General features: G+C 42.6%; 1 protein-coding gene across 1 annotated transcript; it reads left to right on the top strand.

Moving 5' to 3' along the window:
• Positions 1-20,767: 20,767 nt before the first annotated feature.
• LOC147999336 (disks large homolog 5-like) lies at positions 20,768-25,401 on the top strand. Its single transcript, XM_087596582.1, has 5 exons — positions 20,768-20,913; positions 21,980-22,139; positions 23,253-23,396; positions 24,028-24,190; positions 24,907-25,401. Exons 1-5 carry the CDS (start codon positions 20,832-20,834, stop codon positions 24,934-24,936), a joined length of 579 nt encoding a protein of 192 aa, XP_087452708.1. The 5' UTR covers positions 20,768-20,831; the 3' UTR covers positions 24,937-25,401.
• Positions 25,402-25,692: the final 291 nt, after the last annotated feature.

Genomic DNA, 25,692 nt, shown 5'->3' with positions numbered 1-25,692 from the left:
ACTATAGTTGTGGGTTGCACACCTCAACTGTCAATGGCTAATGCTGTCCTCAGAGACCTCGGAGGCCCCTCTTGTAAGACTGTCTATTGGAAATGGAAGCACTGACTTCAAAGTGAACCGGGCCAGCCAGGGAGAGGGCAACATGGGTACGTGAGACCCTGTCTAAAACCAGCACAAAAACCAACCCTTCATTCAAAGCATCATCTATTAATTCTTTATTATTTACCACTTTCTCCCTACCAGCCTTTCAGTCTGGAATGGTAGAAAAGGACTGGGAATGTTCCTTCTATTCTAAGGACCTTGATCTCTCTTTCCTTAGGTGCACATTAAGAACACATGCAATTGGATATCACCATCTGAACAACTTAGTATCATCTACTCAGTATATCTAGCCTAATACTGTGCTATGACAATCTCAAGCTTCCCTGAGTTTCGCTGACCTAGCAAGAAGTATGAAGTACTGAGGCCACACCCCAGTGATCCTTTCAAGGGGTTAGAAGAAAGCCATGAGAGATGCTCCACTTCTTTGTCCTTAGATTAAATCACATTGACACAATGTGGGTGGACTATTTTACCAGACATGTTTCTCCCAACCCCACCTTTCTGAGTTCAGACCATGGCAGAATTCATGCCCCACCACCCTAGATATTGAGTTTAGTGATATGTAATTATTATTTAAACCTATGTATTAAATTTTGTCATTTTGTTAATTTTTGTGGTTTTCACAGTCTTCTTTGATTAACTTTCCTAGTTTTATTAATTTATCCCCTGTGTTCTCTGGTGTTTTGTCCTTCCTTTCAAACTAAAGTATTCCTTTTAGGATCCGCTACAGAGCTGTCTTACTGGTTACTCATATTGTGTTAAATTTATTTTTAGTGTGCATTAGTCAGCACAGTAGCTGTGAAGCTGCCTGACCTCCATGGACCAGATCTACTTTCCAAACAATAAGGCTCAACTCTTACAGGCTATGTAGCATCATGGCTGCTCTTTGTTCCCCTTGGACAGCCCTCAGGACCAGGCTCTCCTCTCCCTTAACCATGGCTGCTGTCCTCTTCCTCTCTCCTCTCCATCACACATGTTCTTCCTTTATTCTATGGCAGCTTCTTCTTCCTTCTTCCCTCCTCATGATCCTCTCTAGCAAAGCCCTCAAAGCTCACCTCCCCCATCTCTCTGCTGTGCAGCTGTTGGCTGTTGGCTTCATTATAATCACAGTTAACTGGGAGCAGGGTCAGTTATTTGGGGTTAACCAGTCTTGAGTTCTACAATTAGCATTAAAATACAAGCAGCATTAGGCCAATACACTACAGGGGTTTTGTTTGTTTGTTTGTTTGGTTTGGTTTAATTTTCATTTACCTTTTTACTTGTTATTTTATTTTTGGCTATTTTTTATTAAACGGTTATTTTATTTATTTACATTTCAACTGTTGTCCTGCTTTCCACACTCCCCTCATCAAACCTTACATCCCTTTTCTGCTCAGCTTTGCCTATGTGACAGTGCTTCCCCACCCACACATATCCATTCCCACCTCACACCTCTAGGATCTCCATTTGGTGGGCAACAGGCCTCACCTGAACCATAGAGCATCCTTGCATACACTTTGGCTGGCAGTTTGGCCTCTGGAAGCTTGGGGATTAGGGAAAGAAGATCTGTTCAGATATTAAAGCCAATGATTGCTGCATTCTCTTCTTTTTCTGGTTATAGGTGAAATTATGTTTGTGTGCTTCTCTTTTTTTAAATTATTGAGAGAAGATTAATTTCTTGGTTTTTCTTGGGTATAGTTTAGTTCACTGTCTTGGAGTTTTCCTCCTATTAGCCTCTGTTGTGCTTTCCTACAGAAAAGAATTCTTTAAATTTGGTTTTGTCATGAAATAACCTGGATCCTTCTTTTAAGGTGATTGAGGATTATGCTGGATATAGGAGCCTGTGTCTACATTACATCTGCCCAAGATTTTCTGACTTTTAGAATCTCTGTTGAGAAGTCTTGTGTAATTCAGATATGTCTGAATTTATTTGTTACTAGATATTTATACCTTACCCCTTTTAATGTTCTTTCTTGATCTGTGCATTTAGCGTCTTAATTATTATGTGAATGGAGGAATTTTTCTGGTACAATTAGTTTGATGTTCTGTAGGCTTGTTTTACCTTTATGGCCTTTTCTTTCTTTACCGTACGGAAGTTTGCTGCTATGATTTGTTGAAGGTGTTTACTGGATCTATGAACTAGAAATCTTAATTCTCTTCTCTATCTATTATCCTTAGGTTTCAACATTTAATTGTGTCCTGAAATTCATGGATGTTTTGGATTCAATAAACCATACATGTTTATCTGAGATGGGTGTTTTGTGCTTTGTGGGATGACCTCCTTGACCCCAGGCTGCATGAAGAATCTCAGCTGACAATAGGGACATAAATTATGAGTATGTGTAGCAAGACCCAGGCCTCTTCCAGGTTCTTAGATAGTAACTGAGAACCTCAAATACAGTAGTAATGTGATAGTGTGGTGTGAATCTAGTTACTATTCTCTATTTTGATATAGATGACTCTTTTTGTGTCATGGTCACCTTATAATGACTAGAAGACCTAAGCTTGAGAATGACCAAAGACTACCTTGCTTCTCTAACAGCTGAGCTTTTAAAAGCCCTGGTGTGACAGCAACTGTTGGTGGACACTCTGGATTATTCCTTCTGTACTTTAACTCTCTGTGTCACTTCCACCATCAGTAAGTTAGTTCAATTCCATAAATTGGAAATCCATCACCTGGAAGAAATACTTTTTTTTTAAAGATTTATTTATTTATTTATTTATTTATTTATTTATTTATTTATTTATTTATTTATAGTATACAAGTACACCGTGACTGTCTTCAGACAGACCAGAAAGGGCATCATATCTCATTACAGATGGTTGTGAGCCACCATGTGGTTGCTGGGATTTGAACTCAGGACCTCTGGAAGAGCTGTCAGTGCTCTTAACCACTAAGCCAACTCTTTAGCCCAAGAAATACTTTCTGAATATGATCTGAGATTGGCCATGGAAAAAGGGTAGCTTGAATTGTCCCACCTAGGTTCTGGGCCTGCACAGGCCTGCTCTCCAAAAGAAACCTGTGTTCACAGCTGTTGGCTGGCTAAGAACGATTTCACGAGACGTGATACACAGCCCTTGGACTTCTGCTTCAGTCATCTGCACAATTTCTCCCAGACGATATCCTCATACCGCCAGCAGGCGGGTGATGAAGCTGTCCAGAACACCAGAGCTCTGTAGGGATGCCTGGCAACCTAACACATTGAGCAGGCAAGCTCAGTAAGTTCCCTGTGAACACACATCTCCTGAGATCTCTCTATTTAATCATAGGTGATCTTGTCCACCTAATACAGCACCTCATGTGGAATAACAAAAGCCACCTGCAGGAGCTGTGGTGATGACTCACAGGTTAGAGCATCTGCTGCTCTCTCAGAAGAACCCCATGCCCCTAACAATTGGGTAAAGTATGTCAGTGATTACATCATAAAGTGTTTGTTGGAGACACAGCCACATTATCCACACAAAAAACACTATCACACTGGGTACCCCTTAGTGACTTTGAATTCACTTATTAGCCCAGGCTCCATGGAACATGCAGAGATCCATCTCTAGCTGTCAGTTCTAGGTCCACAGAACCCTTGAGTAAGAATGATGGTCTTAAGAGTCAAGAGATAGAATTCAATTTTTATTCATAACAAATACTTTTTATAACACAACAGGATTAAAATGAATAAAAATATTTGAAAGTGAAAAATAGTAACAAGAACACATAAATATGAAACAACAAAAAGAAAACTTCAATTAAAATCATAACAAAAAAATTTCTAAACATAAGCATATTCTTAACGAACATGTAGAAGCACAGACGTATTGCTGTTTCTCCTCTAGCACACATAATGAAAGGCGGTCCCCCAAGCTGTCTCTCCAGTTGTGTTTTCTGAAGAAGAAAGTGAGTAAGACCTCAATCAGTCAGGCTGGCTTAGTGTTATATAAATTTAGGGTCTCTAAGAAATGACAAATTAACTCTGAGGAAGAATATTCATCCAAAAAATATTGTTACCATTCAGGATGTTTGTCATCAGGGACTCCTGAGAAAGCAACTCATTCTTCAGGAAGCTCTCTTACTGGGGTGTGTCCAATTCCAGCTCTCTTGCACTTTCTGAGACCTGGGAGAGGAAGGCAGTTTTTAAGACACTGATTTGGTGGGGAAATGCTAGCCAGCTGTCAGAATGCTGCCTTCTACCACCTCAGTTCTATTGGACAGTCGACAAGGACCTTTTAACTGATATCATTGTTGCTAACTCTGCAGGTAGGGCAAAATCCCCGGCAAGCCTAACTGTAATGTGGGCTGCCAATATGGGACCCAGACTTATACCAGTGCAAACCAAGAACAGGGCAATGGGAAGTGACCTCATTGAGTTGCCGGAAGAATGGAGATGTCCATATGTCACCAAGGTTAAAGCCAATGACAAGTACTAATTTGACATTTGCACTTGGTTCTTATCCTGGAAAGGTGCTTCCTACACAAGAAGTCACATTAACACAGAGTGTCATTTGTCAAAGAACCACGAACTTGTTCAAAACTCTGCATAGGATCCAATCTATCACATGGATATGCAATAATGAGGTATGTTATTCATCTGTCACCATTTCTAGACTGCAGCTTCAAAAAGATCAGCAAAATATACTTGCAATATAATTCCATTTCTGAAAAGTGTTTAACTTCCCAGAATACTTGTGCATAGACAGAGCAATGAACAATGCCATTACATGAGGTGGTTGGCTGGTTGTGAGTGTAAATTAGAAAGGAGGTAGGAGAGAGCACAGATGTATCAAATTGGCAAATTTTATCAGATATTGTTAAGCTAACACAGCTGCTCGTCCCTACCAGATGATGCTGGGTCTGGACGTTGCTGGTCTTTATCTTTCTTGTTGAAGTCAACCAAATATTTCTGGTTCAGTGCACAATCAAGATGTCCCTCCTTGCTCCCCTGCTTCCGTGGGACCAACTTCTTCTTGCATGTGTTCTCCATCAGGAGCTGGCTGAGCAGGTTTCTGGAAATACAGTCTGCATAGTAAGATCATGCTGCCCCTTTCTCCCATTCCTACTCCCAAGTCCCACTAACTCTACCAGGTCCCAGATACCCATGAAGACTTAATAAAATACATCTTGATACACATAATGCTGCTGCACAAACCACAAAGAGTTAATTCAGGGAAGAATAAATTCTGTGCTTGGCCCGAGCACCAATTAGTGTCCACATCTCTCAAAAAGAACACAGATCTACATCTATCCATTAAAGCCCAATGCATGGGGGCAACATCAATTAGTAGTGGGCCAACACCCTCAAAAGAGGTCAGTAGTACCAAGAGAAGGTCATGCTAACCATGTGGTCCACGCACTGAGTGTTGTAAAACCTGGTGTGACCCCAGAGTTCCAGGTCAGCCTAATAACCTGCTGACTTCAATCAGTGCTGTTCTATCTAGAGCCTTCTGCAGATGCCTAGACAATCCTGGGATGAGGAACACTCTTTTATGGAACTGAAAACTGAGTCCTAATAACCCTGGCACACTGATGTGTAAACAGCACAAGAGATAGAATCATAGCTGAAGACTGTCCAATCCAGAACAAAGAAAGTCAGAAATGGCCATTCCACAAGTGATAGCCTTTCTGACCAGGACTTACCTAGAGAAGGTCATCTCCTTCTTCAGCTTCTGGCTGTTCTCATGGATCTCAGTGTTCTCCATGTCTAAGTTGTGCAGAATTGACATGACTGCCTCCTCCATTCTCTCCAGGCCTTCATAATATGGATTTGGCCTGAAGTGTGGCCTGGCCTCAAATGATAGAATACAATGAACATCAGCATTTAGGAATATATGAACTCAGGGTGGGTCCTGTACTACCCCAGTCCTGGAAGGACACCTTCTGAATTGTACATATTGGGATCTTCTTCAGCTTCAGAAACCTGTTTTTCTGCGTCCAGGACACCAGAATCTCAGCATCCAGATGGAGGGCTCCCTGGCTCCCTTTGTTCAATCAAGAGGAAATCTGCAGTCAAGCCAGTTAAGCTATCAAGTGCCTAGGCCACACCTCTCCATGCTCCCCCACCCCAACACAGCCAGAAACCTGTGATTTCTTTTCTCCTGTTTTGATAACAGACCATATATCAAAACAAAATTATAATCTGCACAAAGAATAAAAATAAACAGACAAAAGTGGTCACATAGTCAAAGAACTGTGTTGTTGACAGTGGGGCTCCCAGAACAGAGCATTCACATCACCATGAAGGTGTTACAAGGAAATACTCAAGCCAAGACATAGACCACTAGATTCCTATGTGGAGGGAAATAAAAACATTTAAAAGTTGTCCATATGCATTTTGATGTATGCACACACAGACTCACAGACTAAGACACACCCAAAAAAAAGTGAAATGTAAACAGAGTCAGAGAAAGACAAATATGGAAACAGAGAGCACTGTGAGAACTAGGAGAAATGCATGCACCATTGCTGTCTCAGAGGGCAAGACACACAGACAATAACAAACAGGCCTGAGCCTGAGACCTTCTAGTCAAGCACTGAGATGAACAGTTTGGGACCAGGCCCCTCAGGCTGCTGCCTGGATCTTCCAGCACTCAGTCCCCTGCCTAGCAAGTACAGAGACTCACCATAAACTCACTGCAATTACAATCTTGCAAAGCCACCAGCTGTCAAGGGCTTTGCAAATGCACACTGGGCACTCACTCTCCCTGACTTTATTCCTCAATTGTTCATTCAGACTACAAGTTCTGTTTTTCAATAAATGGAAGCAGATGAGTCCAATTTCCATCTCAATCCTCAGGGTCAGGTTCTGAATCTCCTCTATATGGGAGGTGAGGTTTAGCACAGGGTGGTTAGGGAGGCACAGCTTTCTAGAACCCAAAACCTTAATAGGATAAGATGAAGGTGACCTTGCAGACCCAGGAATGAAACAAGAGCCTTTGGAGTGATTCATACCTGTAGTTCTTGGATCTCTCTGTCAGGAACCTCAGGCGATCTCTAAGGTCATTTCTCTCCTCGGTAATGAGCCGCAGCTCTTCAATCAGCCTCTCCTTTTCCTTCTTGGCCTGATTCTTGCTTAGGGCAGTTTCAGGGGATGATGTTTCTCTCCCAGCGTCTGTAGGTAGAAGAACACAAGTGAACCTGCATGGGGAGAATGCATAGAGTGTACATAGACCACAGTTAGGCCTAAACAGGAGAACAAGCCTGGAACCCAGTGTCACTGCTAGGCGATTGGTCTATGCTTAAGAGGCCTCCTCAGTGGATCTCAGTTCTCGCACTACTCTATAGAGACCAAGAGATGTAAGCAGCCAGGTGTGCCCTATGCTGGACATCACGTGCTTACATGGACCATGGAGATGGCTTCTCCAGGAGTATTATCAGCTGAACAGGGTACAGCTTGGTTTCCTCACCCCTGTGGTTTCAGAACTCAGATGATAAATTCACCATCCACAAGACTTGAGTGATTGGAGACACTCAGATGTCCTACCCTGATACTCTAGGCCAACAACTTTGGTTTTAAAACGCATTTCCAGGGAGGACATGGTCAACAGACTTATCAATTCCCCTATTTGAAATACCCAATGCCCGAGAAGTACCCATAGGTTACAGGCTGAATCTTGTTCTACACGATCCAAATAGTTTTGGTATTGTAGAAACATGTTTGTAACACACATCTCTAATATATAAAGCTAACAATGACCCTGCAATTAGAAGAAATCAGAGAAGGCCTAAGAACATAAGGTTATTGCCTGGAGCACAATTCTCCCCCTGTTCCTACAGTCAGATATCCACTGTATTTAAAGAAGCAAAGATAGTGTAGTACATTGCTGCCCTGTCTAAACTCAGAAAAGTTGGACTCTCCATGACTCCTCATGGTGTTATTATATCAATGTAACATACCAAATGAACTGAAAAGTAAAGGCCAGAAGTTCACAGTGTAATAGCATTGGCCTTACCATATCCTCCCAGTGGGGACAGAGAATCTAAAGTTCTGAAATCCTTGACTTTCAGGAATTGTGATATTCATGGAAATTCAATTCCTTTTCAGATGCTCCAGTTGCTGTGGCCCATTGCTAGAAAGGTCAGCTTAAGCCTGCAGACCCCCTGACAGGAAGCTCAAAATATACTGCCCAGAACTTACTACACATTCCCCAGAAGTGCTGTCTTTGTCCATCATTACTTTGAGATGAAAGGCCAGACTCCTTCACTCTAGTCTCTCCAGAATCGACGTTCCCCCTCCCAAAACGCTTGCGAAGAAGGGAAAACATGTCTTAGGTTGTAACCGCCAGACTCAGACTGAGAGAAACTAGGGCACTGGTTGTCACTACAACACTGGTGACATCACAGAGGATGCCAGAACTCTCTAGGAGACAATAGAATGTCCAAGAAGGGACAGCAGATGTCATGGGGAGCAGACTTTGCCTCCTGCTAATGTTCTCCCTGTACTGAGCATAAGCAGAGGTGCCCTTTCCAGGAGACTTTCCTGGGGCAGAGCCAGTGAGCATCTCCTGCTTCCAAAGCCAAATTTTCCTCAAGGCTTGATTATAAAAAACCTTAGTAATTCCTATGCATCTAAATGAATGTTTCCTTCCATATCTTGCCCAAAAATGTCTCATCCTAACTCAAATTGTCCTCATTCACCAATGTTAGCCATTAAAACTTCCTGAGATTTCACACCAGCTTGAATATGCAGTCAAAAGTTCTCCTGTCTCATTCTGTACAGGTGCTTTATATCACATCAAGAAATAGTCTGCATGGTAGGTTACAACATGGGTGTGTGTTAGGGGAACACTCATGAAGTCATGTGCTTAGCAATCGACAATTGCCAAAAAATTCCTTAGGAGAAAGAGTTGATGTCTTCAAAGTGCTAGGCTAAGTGTGGAGACCAGTTGGCAGAGTAAAGTGCAAATTGGAGCCACCAGTGAAGGGAACCTCATGCTGCTTGTGGGGTTCTCCTCTCTGCACCAATGTCGACAAAGGAGCACTGCTCACAAGCCTGAGTAACATATACCATGAGCTTCTGTCAGAAAAATAAAATAGTCAAGAGATATAGGGGGTGGACATAAACGTCTAAAATGAAGCTATAAACATCATTAAATGGATAGAGTAAGGTCCCAGCACCTGTACACTGGGAAATGGCCACCACACCAAAAACAAAAGCATCTATCATAGTAAAAAATGAATACTGTATAGAATTCACACATTAACACTGATTGATCACATCCGTAGTTCAAATTTTTGGGGCAAATTCATGGCCCTAACTATCTTTCTCTCAACTTATATAGCAAAAAATAAGAAAGAAAGAGAAAAAAAAGTCAAAGCAAAAAGCTCAAGCTTCTCATAAGACGACTGCAGGAAGTATTATATGGTAGTCAGGTGTGATTAGACCATTTTAGATAGAACAGTGCACAGTGACCCTTAATGTGATGGGCCCTATATAAAGCTTTTTTCAATATTGGAATGTTAACAAACCTCATCCAGAACGTACAGAAGAGACAAGGATGTGATCACCATGTCCTTGCTCTCTATCTGGTTATTTTTCTGCGTCCTTGATTTCAGACATAGAACAGCAACAATCTGAAATAGCTGGTAGACATGGAAAAAGGTGGCTAAAACTATAGTTGTGGGTTGCACACCTCAACTGTCAAAGGCTAATGCTGTCTTCACAGTCCTTGGAGGCCACTCTTGTAAGCCTATTCATTGGAAAGTGGAAGGAGGTTCATCTGAGCTCAAAGTGAACCTGGCCAGCCATGTAGAGGGCAACATGGGATACTTGAGACCCTGTCTAAAACCAGCACAGAAACCCACCCTTCATTCAAAGCATCATCTGTGAATTCTTGATTATTTACCATTCTCTCCCTACCAGTCTTTCAGTCTGGAATGATAGAAAAGAACTGGAAATGATCTTCCTATTATCAGGACATTAATCTCTCTTTCCTTAGGTGCACATTAAGAACCCATGCAAATGGGTATGACCATCTGAACAACTTAGTATCATCTACTCAGTATATCTAGCCTAATACTGTGCCTATGGCAATCTCAAGCTTCCCTGAGTGTTGCTGACCCAGCAAGAAGTATGAAGTACTGAGGTCACACCCCAGTGATCCTTTCAAGGGTTTAGAAGAAAGCCATCAGAGAAACTCCACTTCTTTGTCCTTAGATTAAATCACATTGACACAATGTGAACCTGGTGGACTATTTAACCAGACATCTTTCTCCTAACCCCAACTTTCTGAGTTCAGTCCATGGGAACCTGCATGGGGAGAATGCATTGAGTGTACATAGACCACAGTGAGGCCTAAACAGGAGAACAAGCCTGGAACCCAGTGTCACTGCAAGGAATTTGGTCTTTGCTTAAGAGACCTCCTCAGGGGGTTGGGGATTTAGCACTTGCCTAGGAAGTGCAAGGCCCTGGGCAAGGCCCTGGGTTCAGTCCCCAGCTCCAGAAAAAAAAGAACCAAAGAGAGAGAGAGAGAGAGAGAGAGAGAGAGAGAGAGAGAGAGAGAGACCTCCTCAGTGGATCTCAGTTCTCCCACTACTCTATAGAGACCAAGAGATGTAAGCAGCCAGGTGTTCCCTATGCCTGCCAACACACGCAATAAATGCAGTAAATTTTAATTTCTGTTCAATTGTTCAGTAACTTACTTACACTTGCATATGCTTTGGAAGTGGTGGGGCTTCATGATCAGCATTGCATTTAATAATACATAACCAATCATCCCTCCTAGAATGACTCTGTATATAAAGAAAATTTATTAGAATGGCTTATAGGCTGTGGTACAGCTAATTCAACAAGGAATGGAAGGTCTAAAACGCAGTAGTTGCCCCTGTTGAAGCCAATCCCCCAGCATAGCTGTAGCCATTTTGTTCCATGCCTGCCAGATAGTTCATATTCTTGCTGTAATATGTCTGCCTGTCATGATTGTCTGAAAATAATTTAACTCAGAGCAGGGTCAGGAATGATCACATAACTTGTGTATGTTTTTTTTTATTGGTTATTTTGTTTATTTGCATTTCAAATGTTAACCCCCTTTCCAGTTTCCCCTACAATAACCCTGCATTCCACCCCCTTCCCCAGCCTCCTCGAGGGTGTTCCCCCACCCACCCGTTCCCAAACCACTGGGAGGAAGTTGTTTATGTTGTGAGGTTTCTTAATCTTAAATTCCATAAGTATAAGCTTAATGTAGGACCAATAAAATTAAAGGTCAATATGAGGGCTGCAGTGATGGCTCCATGGTTAAGAGCACTGACTGCTCTTCCAGAGGTCCTGAGTTCAAATCCCAGCAACCACATGGTGGCTCACAACCATCTGTAATGAAACCTGATGCCCTCTTCTGGTGTGTCTGAAGACAGCTACAGTATACTTATATGTAAATAAATAAATCTTTAAACAGATAAAAAGTCAGTATGAACCTTTGTTGTCTAAAATGGCTTGAGTCAGGGCTGACAACCAGACAGCCCTTCCAGCACCTGCCTATGACCTCACAGTTTTAGACTTTATAAATTGACATAGAAAAATGTCCAGGGTCCTAGCCTGACAAATTCTCAGCTAGGTCTCTGATGATCAGTCTTAGGGTGGGCATTCAAAAAACCATCCCTCTCTAAGTGAGGTCAGAGTTTGTGTGGTTTATGGGGCAACTCCTGAACCCCAACAGTTTTGTCCATAAGCCTGGATATTTCAGCTGGTCTTCAGTACATGCAGGAATCCTGAAGAAGTAGGCAAATTAATAAAGCATACTTCCTTCTTCCATGTCCTTGATATGAGCTGCCAGCAGAAGGTGTGGTCCAAACAACAACCTACAGATTGGGTAAAGATCATTACCAATCCTACAACAGACAGAGGGCTTATATCCAAAATATACACAGAACTCAAGAAGTTAGACCACAGGGAGACAAATAACCCTATTAAAAAATGGGGTTCAGAGCTAAACAAAGAATTCACAGCTGAGGAATGCCAAATGGCTGAGAAACACCTAAAGAAATGTTCAAAATCTTTAGTCATAAGGCAAATGCAAATCAAAACAACCCTTAGATTTCACCTCACACCAGTCAGAATGGCTAAGATCAAAAACTCAGGTGACAGCAAATGCTGGCGAGGATGTAGAGAAAGAGAAACACTCCTCCATTGTTGGTGGGATTGCAGACTGGTACAACCATTCTGGAAATCAGTCTAGAGATTCCTCAGAAAATTGGACATTGAACTACCTGAGGACCCAGCTATACCTCTTTTGGGCATATACCCAAAAGATGCCCCAACATATAACAAAGACACGTGCTCCACTATGTTCATAGCAGCCTTATTTATAATAGCCAGAAGGTGGAAAGAACCCAGATGCCCTTCAAAAGAGGAATGGACAGAGAAAATGTGGTACATCTACACAATGGAATATTACTCAGTTATCAAAAACAATGACTTTATGAAATTCATAGGCAAATGGATGGAACTGGAAAATATCATCCTGAGTGAGGTAACCCAATCACAGAAACACACACATGGTATGCACTCACTGATAAGTGGATATTAGCCCAAATGCTCGAATTACCCTAGATGCACAGAACACATGAAACTCAAGAAGGAAGACCAAAACACTCATGCTTCACTCCTTCTTTAAAAGGGGAACAAGAATACCCTTGGCAGGGAATAGGGAGGCAAAGTTTAGAACAGAGGAAGAAGGAACACCCATTCAGAGCCTGCCCCACATGTGGCCCATACATATACAGCCACCCAATTAGATAAGATGGATGAAGCAAAGAAGTGCAGGCTGACAGGAACCAGATGTAGATCTCTCCTGAGAGACACAGCCAGAATACAGCAAATACAAAGGCGAGTGCCATCATTAAACCACTGAACTGAGAAGGTACCCACGTTGAAGGAATCTTAGAAAGGACTGAAAGAGCTCAAGGGGGTTAAGACCGCATATGAACAACAATTGCAACCAACCAGAGCTTCCAGGGACTAAGCCACTACCCAAAGGCTGACCCTGGGCTCCAACTGCATATGTAGCAATGAATAGCCTAGTAAGAGCACCAGTGAAAGGGGAAGCCCTTGGTCCTGCCAAGACTGAACCCCTAGTGAACGTGATTGTTGAGGGGAGGGCGGTAATGGGGGGAGGATGGGGAGGGGAACACCCATACAGAAGGAGAGGGGGAGGTGTTGGGGTATGTTGGCCCGGAAATCGGGAAGGGGAATAACAATCGAAATGTAAATAAGAAATACTCAAGTTAATAAAGATAAAAAAAAATAAAGATGGTGTGGTCCAGATTAGAAGTGGGCCTTTCCATCTCAAAAGATCTGAATTAAAGATTTATCTCCTCATCTCAAAGATTTGGATCAGAAGTAGGTCTTCTTGCTTCAAATAATTTAATTAAGAAAAAAAATCCAATGGTGCTCATGCCTTTAGCCTCAGCATCCAGGAGGCAGAGGCAGGTGGATCTCTGAGTTCAAGGCCAGCCTGGACTACAAAATGAATTCCAGGACAGCCAGAGCTACACAGAGAAACCCTGTCTCAAAAAAAAACAAAGAAGTGGAGGAGGACTAAGAGGAGGGGGTTGAAGAGAGGAAAACAGAAAGAAGGAAGGAGACAGAGAGAGAGAGAGAGAGAGAGAGAGAGAGAGAGAGAGAGAGAGAGAGAGAGAGAGATAAATCCCCCTCACAGGGCATCAAGCCATTTGGCATTAGTTAATTCCAGGTACACTCAAGTTGACAACCAAGAACAGCAATCCCATTACCCGTGGTTGTGATCTCACCCTGGTAGGCTCCTGAGTAGGAGGCTGAAGCAGGAGAATTGCCATAAGTCTGATGCCAGCATGAACTACACACGTGTTCCAAGCCAAGCCAATCTCAGCTACAGTTTGAGATTCTGTCTGAAAAATATGAAAGAGAAAGAAAACATAATTTCCTAGAGCAGTGTTTCTCAACCTTCCTATGGCCTCAACCCTTTAGAACAGTTCCTCATGCTGTGGTGACCCCAACTACAAATTATTTTGTCGCTACTTCACAACTGTAAATTTGCTACTGTAATGAATCTTTATTGTAGTGTAAACTGTCTGATAGGAGACCCTGTGTGGGTCACGACCCCCAGGCTGAGGGCCTTTGCCCTAGAGGTGGTCTTGGCCTAGTTTATATAGTTCATATTATAATGGGCTCTCTCAGCGTTTGAAGGTCAAGTATATTCACTTGTAACATCAAAACTTAAAAATTCAGTTGAGCTGCTGGCTGGTACGGTCTGACATCCCCCAGAAGACCTTTGCCATTTTGTTCCATGCCTGCCAGCCATTTCATATTGTTCCTGTAACACGCCTGCTGTCACTGACGAGGAGAAGGGACTTGGCTCAAGGACATGCTGACCACACACCTTGTTTTGTTCTGAATGTTCTGTATGCGGTTTGCTAATCTAGAGAAATTCTACACCTGAAGGAGTGGTTCCCTGAATTGGACACAGGTGAAAGGCTAAGGCAGATGTGTGAAGGAACGTTTCACTGAAGCAGAGGCAGGTAAAAGGATGTTCTGCTAAAGCACGCATGTGAAAGGACACGTGATGAAGGGTTCTGCACTAAGGACACACATGCATTGGTCTGCCTTGCATTCTGTAGTTGAGCTGCATTTGTTGGGACTTCATAGAACCACAGCAAAAACCCTTCTGGTGGGCTGCTGTAGTTTCTCGCTGTTTCCTGGGGCTCGGGCTGATGGGCAGAGTGATGTCAGCTGAGACAAACACATGTGCTGACGCAGGACACACACTGAGGCCAGACCCATGGAGGACACGGGATATTGAGAGGGAGTTTGGATGGAGTTATGCTTTCATATCTTGTTGGTCTGGGGTCTCTGCTGATCTCTGCTCGCCTGAGAGCTGCTCTTACTGACTGTGTAGCATCTTGACTGTTTTTGTTTCACTTGGACAGCCCTCAGGACCAGGCTCTCCTCTCCCTTAACCATGGCTGCTGTCCTCTTCCTCTCTCCTCTCCATCACACATGTTCTTCCTTTATTCTTTGGCAATTTCTTCTTCCTTCTTCCCTCCTCATGATCCTCTCTAGCAAAGCCCTCAAAGCTCCCCTCCCCCATCTCTCTGCTGTTGGCTGTTGGTGTTGGCTTCTTTATAATCACAGTTAACTGGGAGCAGGGTCAGTTATTTGGGGTTAACCAGTCTTGAGTTCAACAAATTAGCATTAAAATACAAGCAGCATTAGGCCAATCCACTACAGGGGCTTTTGTTTGTTTGTTTGGTTGGTTTGGTTTAATTTTCATTTACCTTTTTACTTGTTATTTTATTTTTGGCAATTTTTTATTAATCGGTTATTTTATTTATTTACATTTCAACTGTTGTCCTGCTTTCCACACGCCCCTCATCAAACCTTACATCCCATTTCTGCTCAGCTTTGCCTATGTGACAGTGCTCCTGCACCCACACATATCCACACATATCCCCACCTCACACCTCTAGGATCTGCCTTTGGTGGGGCTACAGGCCTCACCTTGAACCATAGAGCATCCTTGCATACACTTTGGCTGGCAGTTTAGCCCCTGGGAGCTTGGGGATTAGGGAAAGAGGATCTGGTCAGATATTAAAGCCAATGATTGCTGCTTTCTCTTCTTTTTCTGGTTATAGGTGAAATTTTGTTTGTGTGCTTCTCTTTTTTTAAATTATTGAGAGAAGATTAATTTCTTGGTCTTTCTTGGGTATAGTTTAGTTCACTGTCTTGGAGTTTTCCTCCTATTAGCCTCTGTTGTGCTTTCTTAGAGAAAAGAATTGTTTAAATTTGGTTTTGTCATGAAATATCCTGGTTCCTCCTTTTATGGTGATTGAGGATTATGCTGGATATAGGAGCCTGTGTCTGCATTACATCTGCCCAAGATTTTCTGACTTTTAGAATCTCTGTTGAGAAGTCTGGTGTAATTCAGATATGTCTGAATTTATTTGTTACTAGATATTTATACCTTACCCCTTTTAATGTTCTTTCTTGATCTGTGCATTTAGCGTTTTAATTATTATGTGAATGGAGGAATTTTTCTGGTACAATTAGTTTGATGTTCTGTAGGCTTGTTGTACCTTTATGGTCTTTTCTTTCTTTACCTTATGGAAGTTTGCTGCTATGATTTGTTGAAGGTGTTTACTGGATCTATGAACTAGAAATCTTAATTCTCTTCTCTATCTATTATCCTTAGGTTTCAACATTTAATTGTGTCCTGAAATTCATGGATGTTTTGGATTCAATAAACCATACATGTTTATCTGAGATGGGTGTTTTGTGCTTTGTGGGATGACCTCCTTGACCCCAGGCTGCATGAAGAATCTCAGCTGACAATGGGGACATAAATTATGAGTATGTGTAGCAAGACCCAGGCCTCTTCCAGGTTCTTAGATAGTAACTGAGAACCTCAAATACAGTAGTAATGTGATAGTGTGGTGTGAATCTAGTTACTATTCTCTATTTTGATATAGATGACTCTTTTTGTGTCATGGTCAGCTTATAATGACTAGAAGACCTAAGCTTGAGAATAACCAAAGACTACATTGCTTCTCTAACAGCTGAGCTTTTAAAAGCCCTGGTGTGACAGCAACTGTTGGTGGACACTCTGGATTATTCCTTCTGTACTTTAACTCTCTGTGTCACTTCCACCATCAGTAAGTTAGTTCAATTCCATAAATTGGAAATTCCTCACCTGGAAGAAATACTCTTTTTTTTTTAAAGATTTATTTATTTATTTATTATATACAAGTACACCGTGACTGTCTTCAGACACACCAGAAGAGGGCATCATATCTCATTACAGATGGTTGTGAGCCACCATGTGGTGGCTGGGATTTGAACTCAGGACCTCTGGAAGAGCTGTCAGTGCTCTTAACCACTAAGCCATCTCTTTAGCCCAAGAAATACTTTCTGAATATGATCTGAGATTGGCCATGGAAAAAGGGTAGCTTGAACTGTCCCACCTAGGTTCTGGGCCTGCACAGGCCTGTTCTCCAAAAGAAACCTGTGTTCACAGCTGTTGGCTGGCTAAGAAAGATTTCACGAGACGTGATACACAGCCCTCGGACTTCTGCTTCAGTCATCTGCACAATTTTTCCCGGACGATATCCTCATACCTCCAGCAGGCGGGTGATGAAGCTGTCCACTCTCAGCTCCCCTTCAGCCATCTTGTGGGCACCAGACTCTCCTCCCTGCAGCAGGAACAAGGGCTTCTCCATGGTGGCTGCAGCAGCAGTGGCAGTTTGACATTCTCACCTAGGAGACCCTATGCCTTTCTACCCCAGTTCCAACTCACCTCAGGCCCGGGCCTTCCCCCTATCCACTTCCCACAGAGCAGGGAGAGCAGCACCCACTAGAAATAAAAGGGAAGCCCTTGGTCCTGCCAAGACTGAACCCCCAGTGAAGGGGCTTGTTGGGGGGAGGGTGGTAATGGGGGGAGGATGGGGAGGGGACACCAATAGAGAAGGGGAGGGACAGGGGTTAGGGGGATGTTTGCCTGGAAACCCAGAAAGGTAATAACAATTGAAATGTAAATAAGATATACCCAATTTAATAAAGATGGAGAAAAAAATAGAAAGAAAAGGCACACATTTAAAACAGAAGAATATGGACCCTAATTTTAAACCACAGCTCTGTCAATTAACTATACCTTAAGGAAGCTCAGAAAAGCAGGCCAAACAATTAATATTTTCTCGGTTTAGGTAAATAATAATGTCCGTTTCTTGCTATTGTGGAGGGAATTAAATAGATAATATGTAATCATGGAAGTTTTGAAGTACCATCCATTTTTCTGTTCATTAAATCAATCTTACTCATTTCATTGATGAAATATGTATGTTTTCCATTTCATAGTTATATGTATAATAAAACCAGTATAAAACCTTCAGAATATTCAGTTATTATAGATATTTGTCATTTCTTACAGAGGGCAACTATGATTGACTACACCCAATTCTATAAAAAACAAAACTCAGGAAACCTGGCCCTTGGCAGCAATGAATGAAGAAATATCTAGGATGGTGGGGCATGAATTCTGCCAAGCAATGACCTCAGATAGGTGGGGTTGTGAGGAAGATGTATGGTTGAATAGCACACTAGATTCACGTTGTATCATCTTGATTTAATCTAAGGACAAAGAAGTGCAGTATCTCTGATGGCTTTCTTCTAACCCCTTGAAAGGTTCACTGGGGATTGACCATAGAACTTCATTCTTCTTGCTGGGGCAGCAACACTCAGGGAAGCTTGAGATTGCCATAGGCACAGTATTAGGCTAGAAATGCTGAGTAGGTAATAGTAAGTTATTCAGATGGTGATACCCATTTCATTTGTTCTTAACGTTGACCTAAGGAAAGACAGATCGAGGTCCTTAGAATACAAAGATCATTTCCAGTTCTTTTCTACCTTTCCTGAATGAAAGACTGGTTGGCAGAGAATGGTAAAAATTCAAGAATTGGTAGATGATGCTTTGAATGGAGGGTGGGTTTCTGTGCTGGTTTTAGACAGGGTCTCAATTACCCCATCTTGTTCTCTAAGTTGCTCGTCCTGTTCACTTTGAGCTCAAATAAAGCTGCTTCCACTTTCCAACAGGTAGTCTTACAAAGGGGCCTCCAAGGACTGTGAGGACAGCATTAGCCAATGAGAATTGAGGTGTGTAACCCACAACTATAGCTTTATCTGAAAGACCTTCAGACAGAGGAGACTCTCGCTCCAGTCCTGAGGACAATCACCACCCCATGAACACACAGGACTCAGTCTTGATGTAAAAACAAGAGGTTTACTTTGGGATACCAATGCACTGGGGCTCGACACGGTCCTCACGCAGGAGGGATGTAAGGAGCCTCAAACAACAGAAATGTACAGCTTAAACAGTCATTTACGATCACACAGTTTCATTAGCTCAGCTATTTCGGTGCCAAGGATAACTAGGCAGATGTTTCTCGTCCTGGAATTCCTGGGATAAGGCCGTAACCACATCAGTGCAGCTATTTCAGTACGAAGGACATCTGACTTGATATATGTTTTCTTATCCTGGGGTTCCCAGGACAAGGACCAAGGATATCTGTCTTGGCAGGTGTTTCTCTTCTGGAGTTCCCAGGACAAGGCTATAGCTATGTCAGCCTATAGCACAGCTGCATTCAGTACCAAGGATATCTCACTTCTATAGTGGTCAGTCAGCTTCCCAGAGATGTTTCCTGTCTAATTGCCCTGCAGTAAATATGTTCTGTACCCTCTGATCTTATGGTCCGGCAGCTTCCTAGAGAGTGGGTGGGAATGTGCTTTCTGTACTTTCTGGTCTATTGTCTAATGTCACGGGGCTAAGCGAGGGCCAGCTTAAAAGATTCTCATTCGTAAGAAATGGCTGTACTGATATCAAACGGGGATCTTTCATATCCACTTTCTTCCAAGTCTACCAGCCATCTCAGATTGTTGCTGTAATATGCCTGACAATCAAGGACATAGAAAAATAACTTGATACACAGCAAGGACATTGTGATCATATCCTGTGTTGTTATGTATGTTCTAGATGAGGTTGGTTAAAATGACAATATTGCACAAAGCTTTATATAGGACCCATCAAATTAAGGTTCACTATGCACTGTCATAGCTAAAATGGCCTGGTCAGAAGTGACCACTGGATCACTCTTCTGTAACTTCACATGAAAGGCTTGTGCTTTTTGTGTTTTTTTATTTTTCTGTTTTTTCTTATTTATTTATTTATTAATTAATTTATTTATTTATTTATTTATTGTTTTATATGTTGTCAGGAAGATAGTTCAAGTCATGGATCTGCCCCCAAAATCTGAGCTTTACTACCAATACCAATGTTTACAACAGTATTAGTGTATGCATTCAATAAAATAACTTGTTTTTTTTTTTTTTTAAGTAGGATAGATGCGTTTGTGTTTTGTGGGGTGATTCATGAAACAGGAGTGAAGATGCTTGTTTCTTACTCTGTCCACTGAGTTATGTCTCTAGGCTTGTCCAAATCCTTTGGCTGCACCATCCCACACACACACATCTGCTGACTATTTTATTTTTCAGATGAAATCAGACGTTATAGCTTAGAGAGGCCTGTAAGCAATCCTGCTTTGGTAACTTAGGTGCAGAGAGGAGAGCCCCACACTCAGCCTGAGGGTGCATTCACTGGTGGATCCAATATTTCAGTTTCCTCTGCTAACAGATCACCACATTGTTGCCAGCACCATAATGAATGCAATTCTTTCTCCTAAGGAATCCGGTGGCAACTGTTAAATGTTAAGCACAAAGCTTCAGGTTGTACCTATAACACACACCCACATTGCAACCTACCCTACAGGCTATTTCTGGGTGTGATTTCATGCACCTGCACATGATGAGACAGGAGACGTCTTTGGCTACTTATAGGAACTGGTGTGATTTCTCAGTAATCTTTAATGGGTAATATTGCTGACTGAGGAGAATTTGAGGTAGGATGAAACATTTCTGTGCAGGGATCGGGGAGGAAGCACTCATTTAGGTACATAGCAATGACTTAGGTTTTTCCAATCAAGCCTAGAGCCAAATTTGGCTTTGGAAGCATGTGGTGCTCAGTGGCTATGCCACAGGGAAGTCTCCTGAAAAGGGCACATCAGCTTTTGCTCAGTACAAGGAGAACATTAGCAGGGAGGCAAAGTCTGTTCTCCGTGACATCAGCCGGCCCTTCGTGGACATTCTATTGTCTCCTAGAGAGACCTTGGAATCCCTGTGATGTCACCAGTATCGTTGTGACAACCAATTCCCTACTTTTTCTCTTAGTGTCCAAACGATATATCCACAGGCATGTTTGCCGGTCTTCTCAGGCGCTTTGGGAGAGTTGATGTTGATAGAGAAGAGTCTAGAGTGAAGCAAACGAAACCTAAAGGTAATGATGGACACAGGACATGGGGAATGTGGAGTAAGTTCTGGGCAGTGTATGTTGAGCTTCCTCTCAGGGGTGAGTGTGGGGGCCTTCAGCTGGCCTTTATAGCAATGGGCCACAACCACTGGAACATCTCCACAGATATTGAATTCCATGATTATCACAATTCCTGAAAGTCAAGGTTTTCACATTATTAGTTTCTCCATAACCACATGGAGGATATGGCAATGCCTATGCTACTATTGGGTGAACTTCTAGTCTTTACTTTTACAGTGCATTCGGTATGTTAAATTGATATAATAACACCATAAGTAGTCATGGAGGGTATAACTTTTCTGAATTAAACAGGGCATCAATGTACTTCACTTTCATTGCTTCTTTAAATTCAGTGACTATCTGACAGTAGTAAGAGGGAGAGAACTGTGCTCCTGGCATGACCTTATATTCTTAGAACTCCTTTGACTACCTCTGGCTGACGGGGCCAATCTTACCTTCATATATTAGAGGTTCTGTGTGGCAGATATTTTTCTACAGTAGCCAAACTATATGGAGCAGGTAGAGAAAGAGCCTGTAACCTATTGGCACTTCTGGGGCATTTGTCATTTCAGTAGGGGGAATTAATAAATCTGTTGACCATGTCCTCCCCCTACATGACTTTTTAATGCAAAGTTATTGGACTAGAGTAACAGTGTAGGATGTCTGAGTATCCCTGATCAATCAATTCATTGTGGATGCTGAATTGATGATCTGACTTCTGAAACCAGAGGGGTGAGGGTCCTGAAACCAGGTTGTAGCCTGCGTACCTGATAATAATCCTGGAGAAGGCATCTCTCTGGTACTTGTAAGCCTGTGTGGGCGGGCATAGGGAACACCTGGCTGCTTACATCTCTTGGTCTCTATATAGTAGTGGGGGAACTGTGATCCACTTAGGATGCCTCTTACACATAGACCAAACTCCTTGCAGTGACACTGGCTTCCAAGCATGTTCTCCTGTTTGGACCTCACTGTGGTCTGTGTATGCTCTATGCATTCGCCCCATGCAGGTTCACTTGTGTTCTTCTACCTACAGCGGCCTGCAGACAGACGTCATCCCCTGAAAATGTCCTAAACAAGGTGCAGGCCAACGAGGAAGAGGAGAGGCTGAATAGAGAACTGGAGCTAACTACCAAGGAGAGAAATGAGCTGACAGATCGCCTCCTTTATGTGACAGGTGGATCCATGAGCAAGAGGTATGCATTGCTCCAAACAAACGACCTTGTTCTAAACCTCATCTCCCATAGAGAGGAGATTCAGAACCTGACCCTTACTGAGGAGTGAGATTGAAAATGGACTCTCTGATTCTGCCTGTTGAAAATCTGAACTTGCAATCTGAGTGAAGAACTCAGGGATAAAGTCACTGGAGCATGAGTTCCCAGTGTACAATTGGAAAGCCCTTGACAGGTGGTAGTTTTGCAAGGTTCTAGGTGCTGTGTGTTTGTGGAGAGTGTTTGTACTTGCTAGGAAGGTGACTGAACACTATCATCTCCTGGCAGCAGCCTTAGGTGACAGGTCCCACAGTGTTCATATCAATGCTTAAGTAGAAGGCCTGAGGCTCTGGCCTGCTCCTTCTTGTCTCTGTGCCTTACACTCTGAGACAGTAATGGTGCATGCATTTCTACTGATTCTCATTGTGCTCTTTCCATATTTGTCTCTCTTTCTCATTCTCTGAGTCTGTTTACTTTTCTTTTCTTCTTTTTTTTTTTTTTGGTTCTTTTTTTCGGAGCTGGAGACCTTACTTTTCTTTTCTTGTGGGGGTGCCCCAGTTTGTGTGTCTGTGTGTGCAGAACAGCACAGTTCTTTGCCTGTGTAGTCACATTTGTCTATACATTTGTATGCCTTGGGCAGATTATAAGTTTGTGGCAATATCTGGTCTCATCTCCAGAATTATGTGTACTGTCTGCCTCTAGAATATTAGTTATTCGGCTTGTAGCATTCCATTTGTCAAAACAGGAAAAATGAAATCAGAGGTTTCTGGATGTGTGTGTGTGTGTGTGTGTCTGTGTGTGTTTGTGTGTGTGTGTGTGTGGTTGGGTAAGCTCTGTGGCCTAGGCTCTTGACAGCATAACAGGTTTGAATGCAGATCCAGCCCTCCTGATTGAAAAAAGTGAGCCAGGGAACCCTTTATCTGGGTGCTTAGTTTTTGTTGTCCTGGGCACACAATTCCAAGTTTCTGAAGCTGAAGAAGATCCAAATATGTAGAATTCAGAAAGTGTCCTTCCAGGGTTGGGGTAGTACAGGACACAGCCTGAGTTCCTATAATCCTAAACCTCGATGTTCATTGGGTTCTATCTTCCTGGGGCCAGCCCCTACTTCAGGCCAAATCCATTTTATGAAAACTTGAAGATAAAGGAGAAAGAGGTCATGTCATTACTGCACAACTTAGACACAAAGAACATTGAACATCGTGAGAAATTTCAGGAGCTCAAGAAGGAGATTAACTTCTATTGGTAAGTACTTGTCAGAAGGGCCCATCACTTGTGGAATATCCATTCCCGCCTCTCTTTGTTCTGGACTGGAGAGCCTGTAGCTCTGGGTCCATCTCTTCTGCTGTTTAAATATCACTGTGCCGTGGGTCTTTTGGACTCAGATTCAGTTCCATAAGAGACTGTCAGTTATCACCACAGTGTCTATGCATCTTTAGAAGGCTCTGGATAGAACTACACTGATTCAGGCATCAGAGTGTTATTAGGCCAACGTGCGGCTCTGGGGTCATACCAGGTTTAACAAAGCTCAATGTGTGGACCACATGGTTTGCATGACCTCCCTTGGTTCTACTGTCCTCTTGTGGTTATTTGCCGCCTACTAATTGATGTTGCCCCGATGCATTGGGCTCTCATGGGTAGTTGTAGATCCCTTGTTCTTTTGGAGAGACATGGACTCTTATTGGTGCTTGGGTCACAGAAACAATTTATTCTTCCCTGGATTGGCCATTTGCTGTTTGTGCAGCAGCCTTACATGTATGGAGATGTACTCTAGGAAGTCTTTATGGGTATCTGGGTCCTGGTGGACTTTGGGGGATTTGGCAGTTGGAATGGGAGGAAGAGGTTTCGGATCTTACTATGCAGAGTGTGTTTCCAGCAACCTGCACAGCCGGCTCCTGATGGACCAGGCATGTATGAAGAAGAAGTTGGTCACATTGAAGCAGGAGAGCAAGGAGTTACAGCGATATTTGTTTGAGTTGAACCCGAATGCTGAAGACGAACAGGAGAAGACCAGCAACCTCCAGACCCAGCAAAATGTGGTAGGAACAAGCAGCTGAGTCAGATTAACAATGTCTGATACCATTTGCCTATTGGATACATCTTTGCTTCCCCTATCACCTTTCTAATCTCCCCACACCCAATCAGTCACCCACCTCATGTGATAGAGTTATTCATTGCTCTGTCTATGCACAAGTATTCTGGGATGTTAACCACTTTTCAGAAACTGAATTATGGGCAAGTACACTTCTCTGCCCTTTTTGTAACTGCAGTCCAGAAATGGTGACAGAGGAATAACATATCACATGACTGCATCTCCCTATTACAGATTGGATGCTATGAAGAGTTTTGAACGAGTTCTTGGTCGTGTGACAAAGGTCATACAGGGGTCATGTGATGGTTGGAAGCACCTTGTAGGGATAAGAACCAAGTGCAAATGGCAAATGAGTCCTGGTCATTGGCTTTGATCTCAGTATCATGTGGCCTTCTACTTTCTTCCTGCAACCCAGTTAGGTCTCTTCTCCTTTCCCCGTTCTTGGTTATCACTGGTAGAAGTTTGAGGAGCAGCTTGTTCTCCCACAGTACTGTGAGGGTTGTTGGTGACTTTCCCCAGGCTGCAGAGATATCAGCAATGATTTCAGTGAAAAGATCAGTGCTGTCTGTCCAATGCAGCTGAAGGGACAAAAGGCAGCAACTTGACACCTGGTATGCGTGTCCCCACCAAATCAGTGTCTTAATAGCTGCCTTCTCCTCCCAGGTCTCAGGAACTGCAGGAGACATGGAATAGGACAGATCCCAAGAAGACAGCCCCCTGAAGAGTGAGTTTCTCTGTCAGGAGTTCCCTGCTGACGACAATCCTCAACAGTCAAAGACTTTTTTGGGGAGAATATTCTTCTTCTCAGTTAATTTCCTCATTGTATAGAGACCCTGAATTTATGTATCCGTATGCCAGCCTGTCTCATTGAGGTCTTTCTCCTCTCTCATACCGACAACACCATTTGAGAGACAAATGAGGGGACTGCCTTGACATCTCCCTAGAGGAGAAACAGCACTACAACTGTGTTTCTAAATGTTCATTAAGAAAATGCTGTTAAGAAATATTTTTGGTTATGATTTTCATTGAAGTTTTCTTTTTGTTATATCATAGTTATATATTCTTGTTACTGTTTTTCATTTTTATACCATTTTAGTTGTTCATTTTATGCCTGTTTTTTGTAAATTGTATTCCTTATGAATAAAAATTGATTTGTAACTCTTGACTCTTAAGACCATCTTATTCAAGGGTCCTTTCCCCTCCTGTAGACTTAGAACTGACAGCTGGATATGGATCTTTGCATGGTCCAGGCAGCATGAGTAAATAGGGAATTTAAAGCCACCAAGCTGTACACGGGGTGATAGTGTCTTTTGTGTGGATAATGTGACTTTTTTTATGGACACACACTTTATGATGTAATCACTGACATACTGTATCCATGCTGTCATGTATTCTGCTCATCCTAGTCTATATCAGTCTACAACACACATTCCTTATTGACTGTGTGCA

Source organism: Rattus norvegicus, chromosome 19 (genome assembly GCF_021556685.1).
Source record: "Rattus norvegicus strain SHRSP/BbbUtx chromosome 19, alternate assembly SHRSP_T2T, whole genome shotgun sequence".
In the NCBI taxonomy this organism is placed as follows: domain Eukaryota; kingdom Metazoa; phylum Chordata; class Mammalia; order Rodentia; family Muridae; genus Rattus; species Rattus norvegicus.
This window is presented reverse-complemented; position numbering and strand designations above follow the sequence as displayed.

Coding starts and splice junctions, on each gene's coding strand:
- LOC147999336 (XM_087596582.1), top strand. CDS start 20,832: ATGTTTGCCGGTCTTCTCAGGCGCTTTGGGAGAGTTGATGTTGATAGA. Junction 22,140..23,252: donor GGTGGATCCATGAGCAAGAG/GTATGCATTGCT, acceptor TCCTGGGGCCAG/CCCCTACTTCAGGCCAAATC. Junction 24,191..24,906: donor TCCAGACCCAGCAAAATGTG/GTAGGAACAAGC, acceptor TTCTCCTCCCAG/GTCTCAGGAACTGCAGGAGA.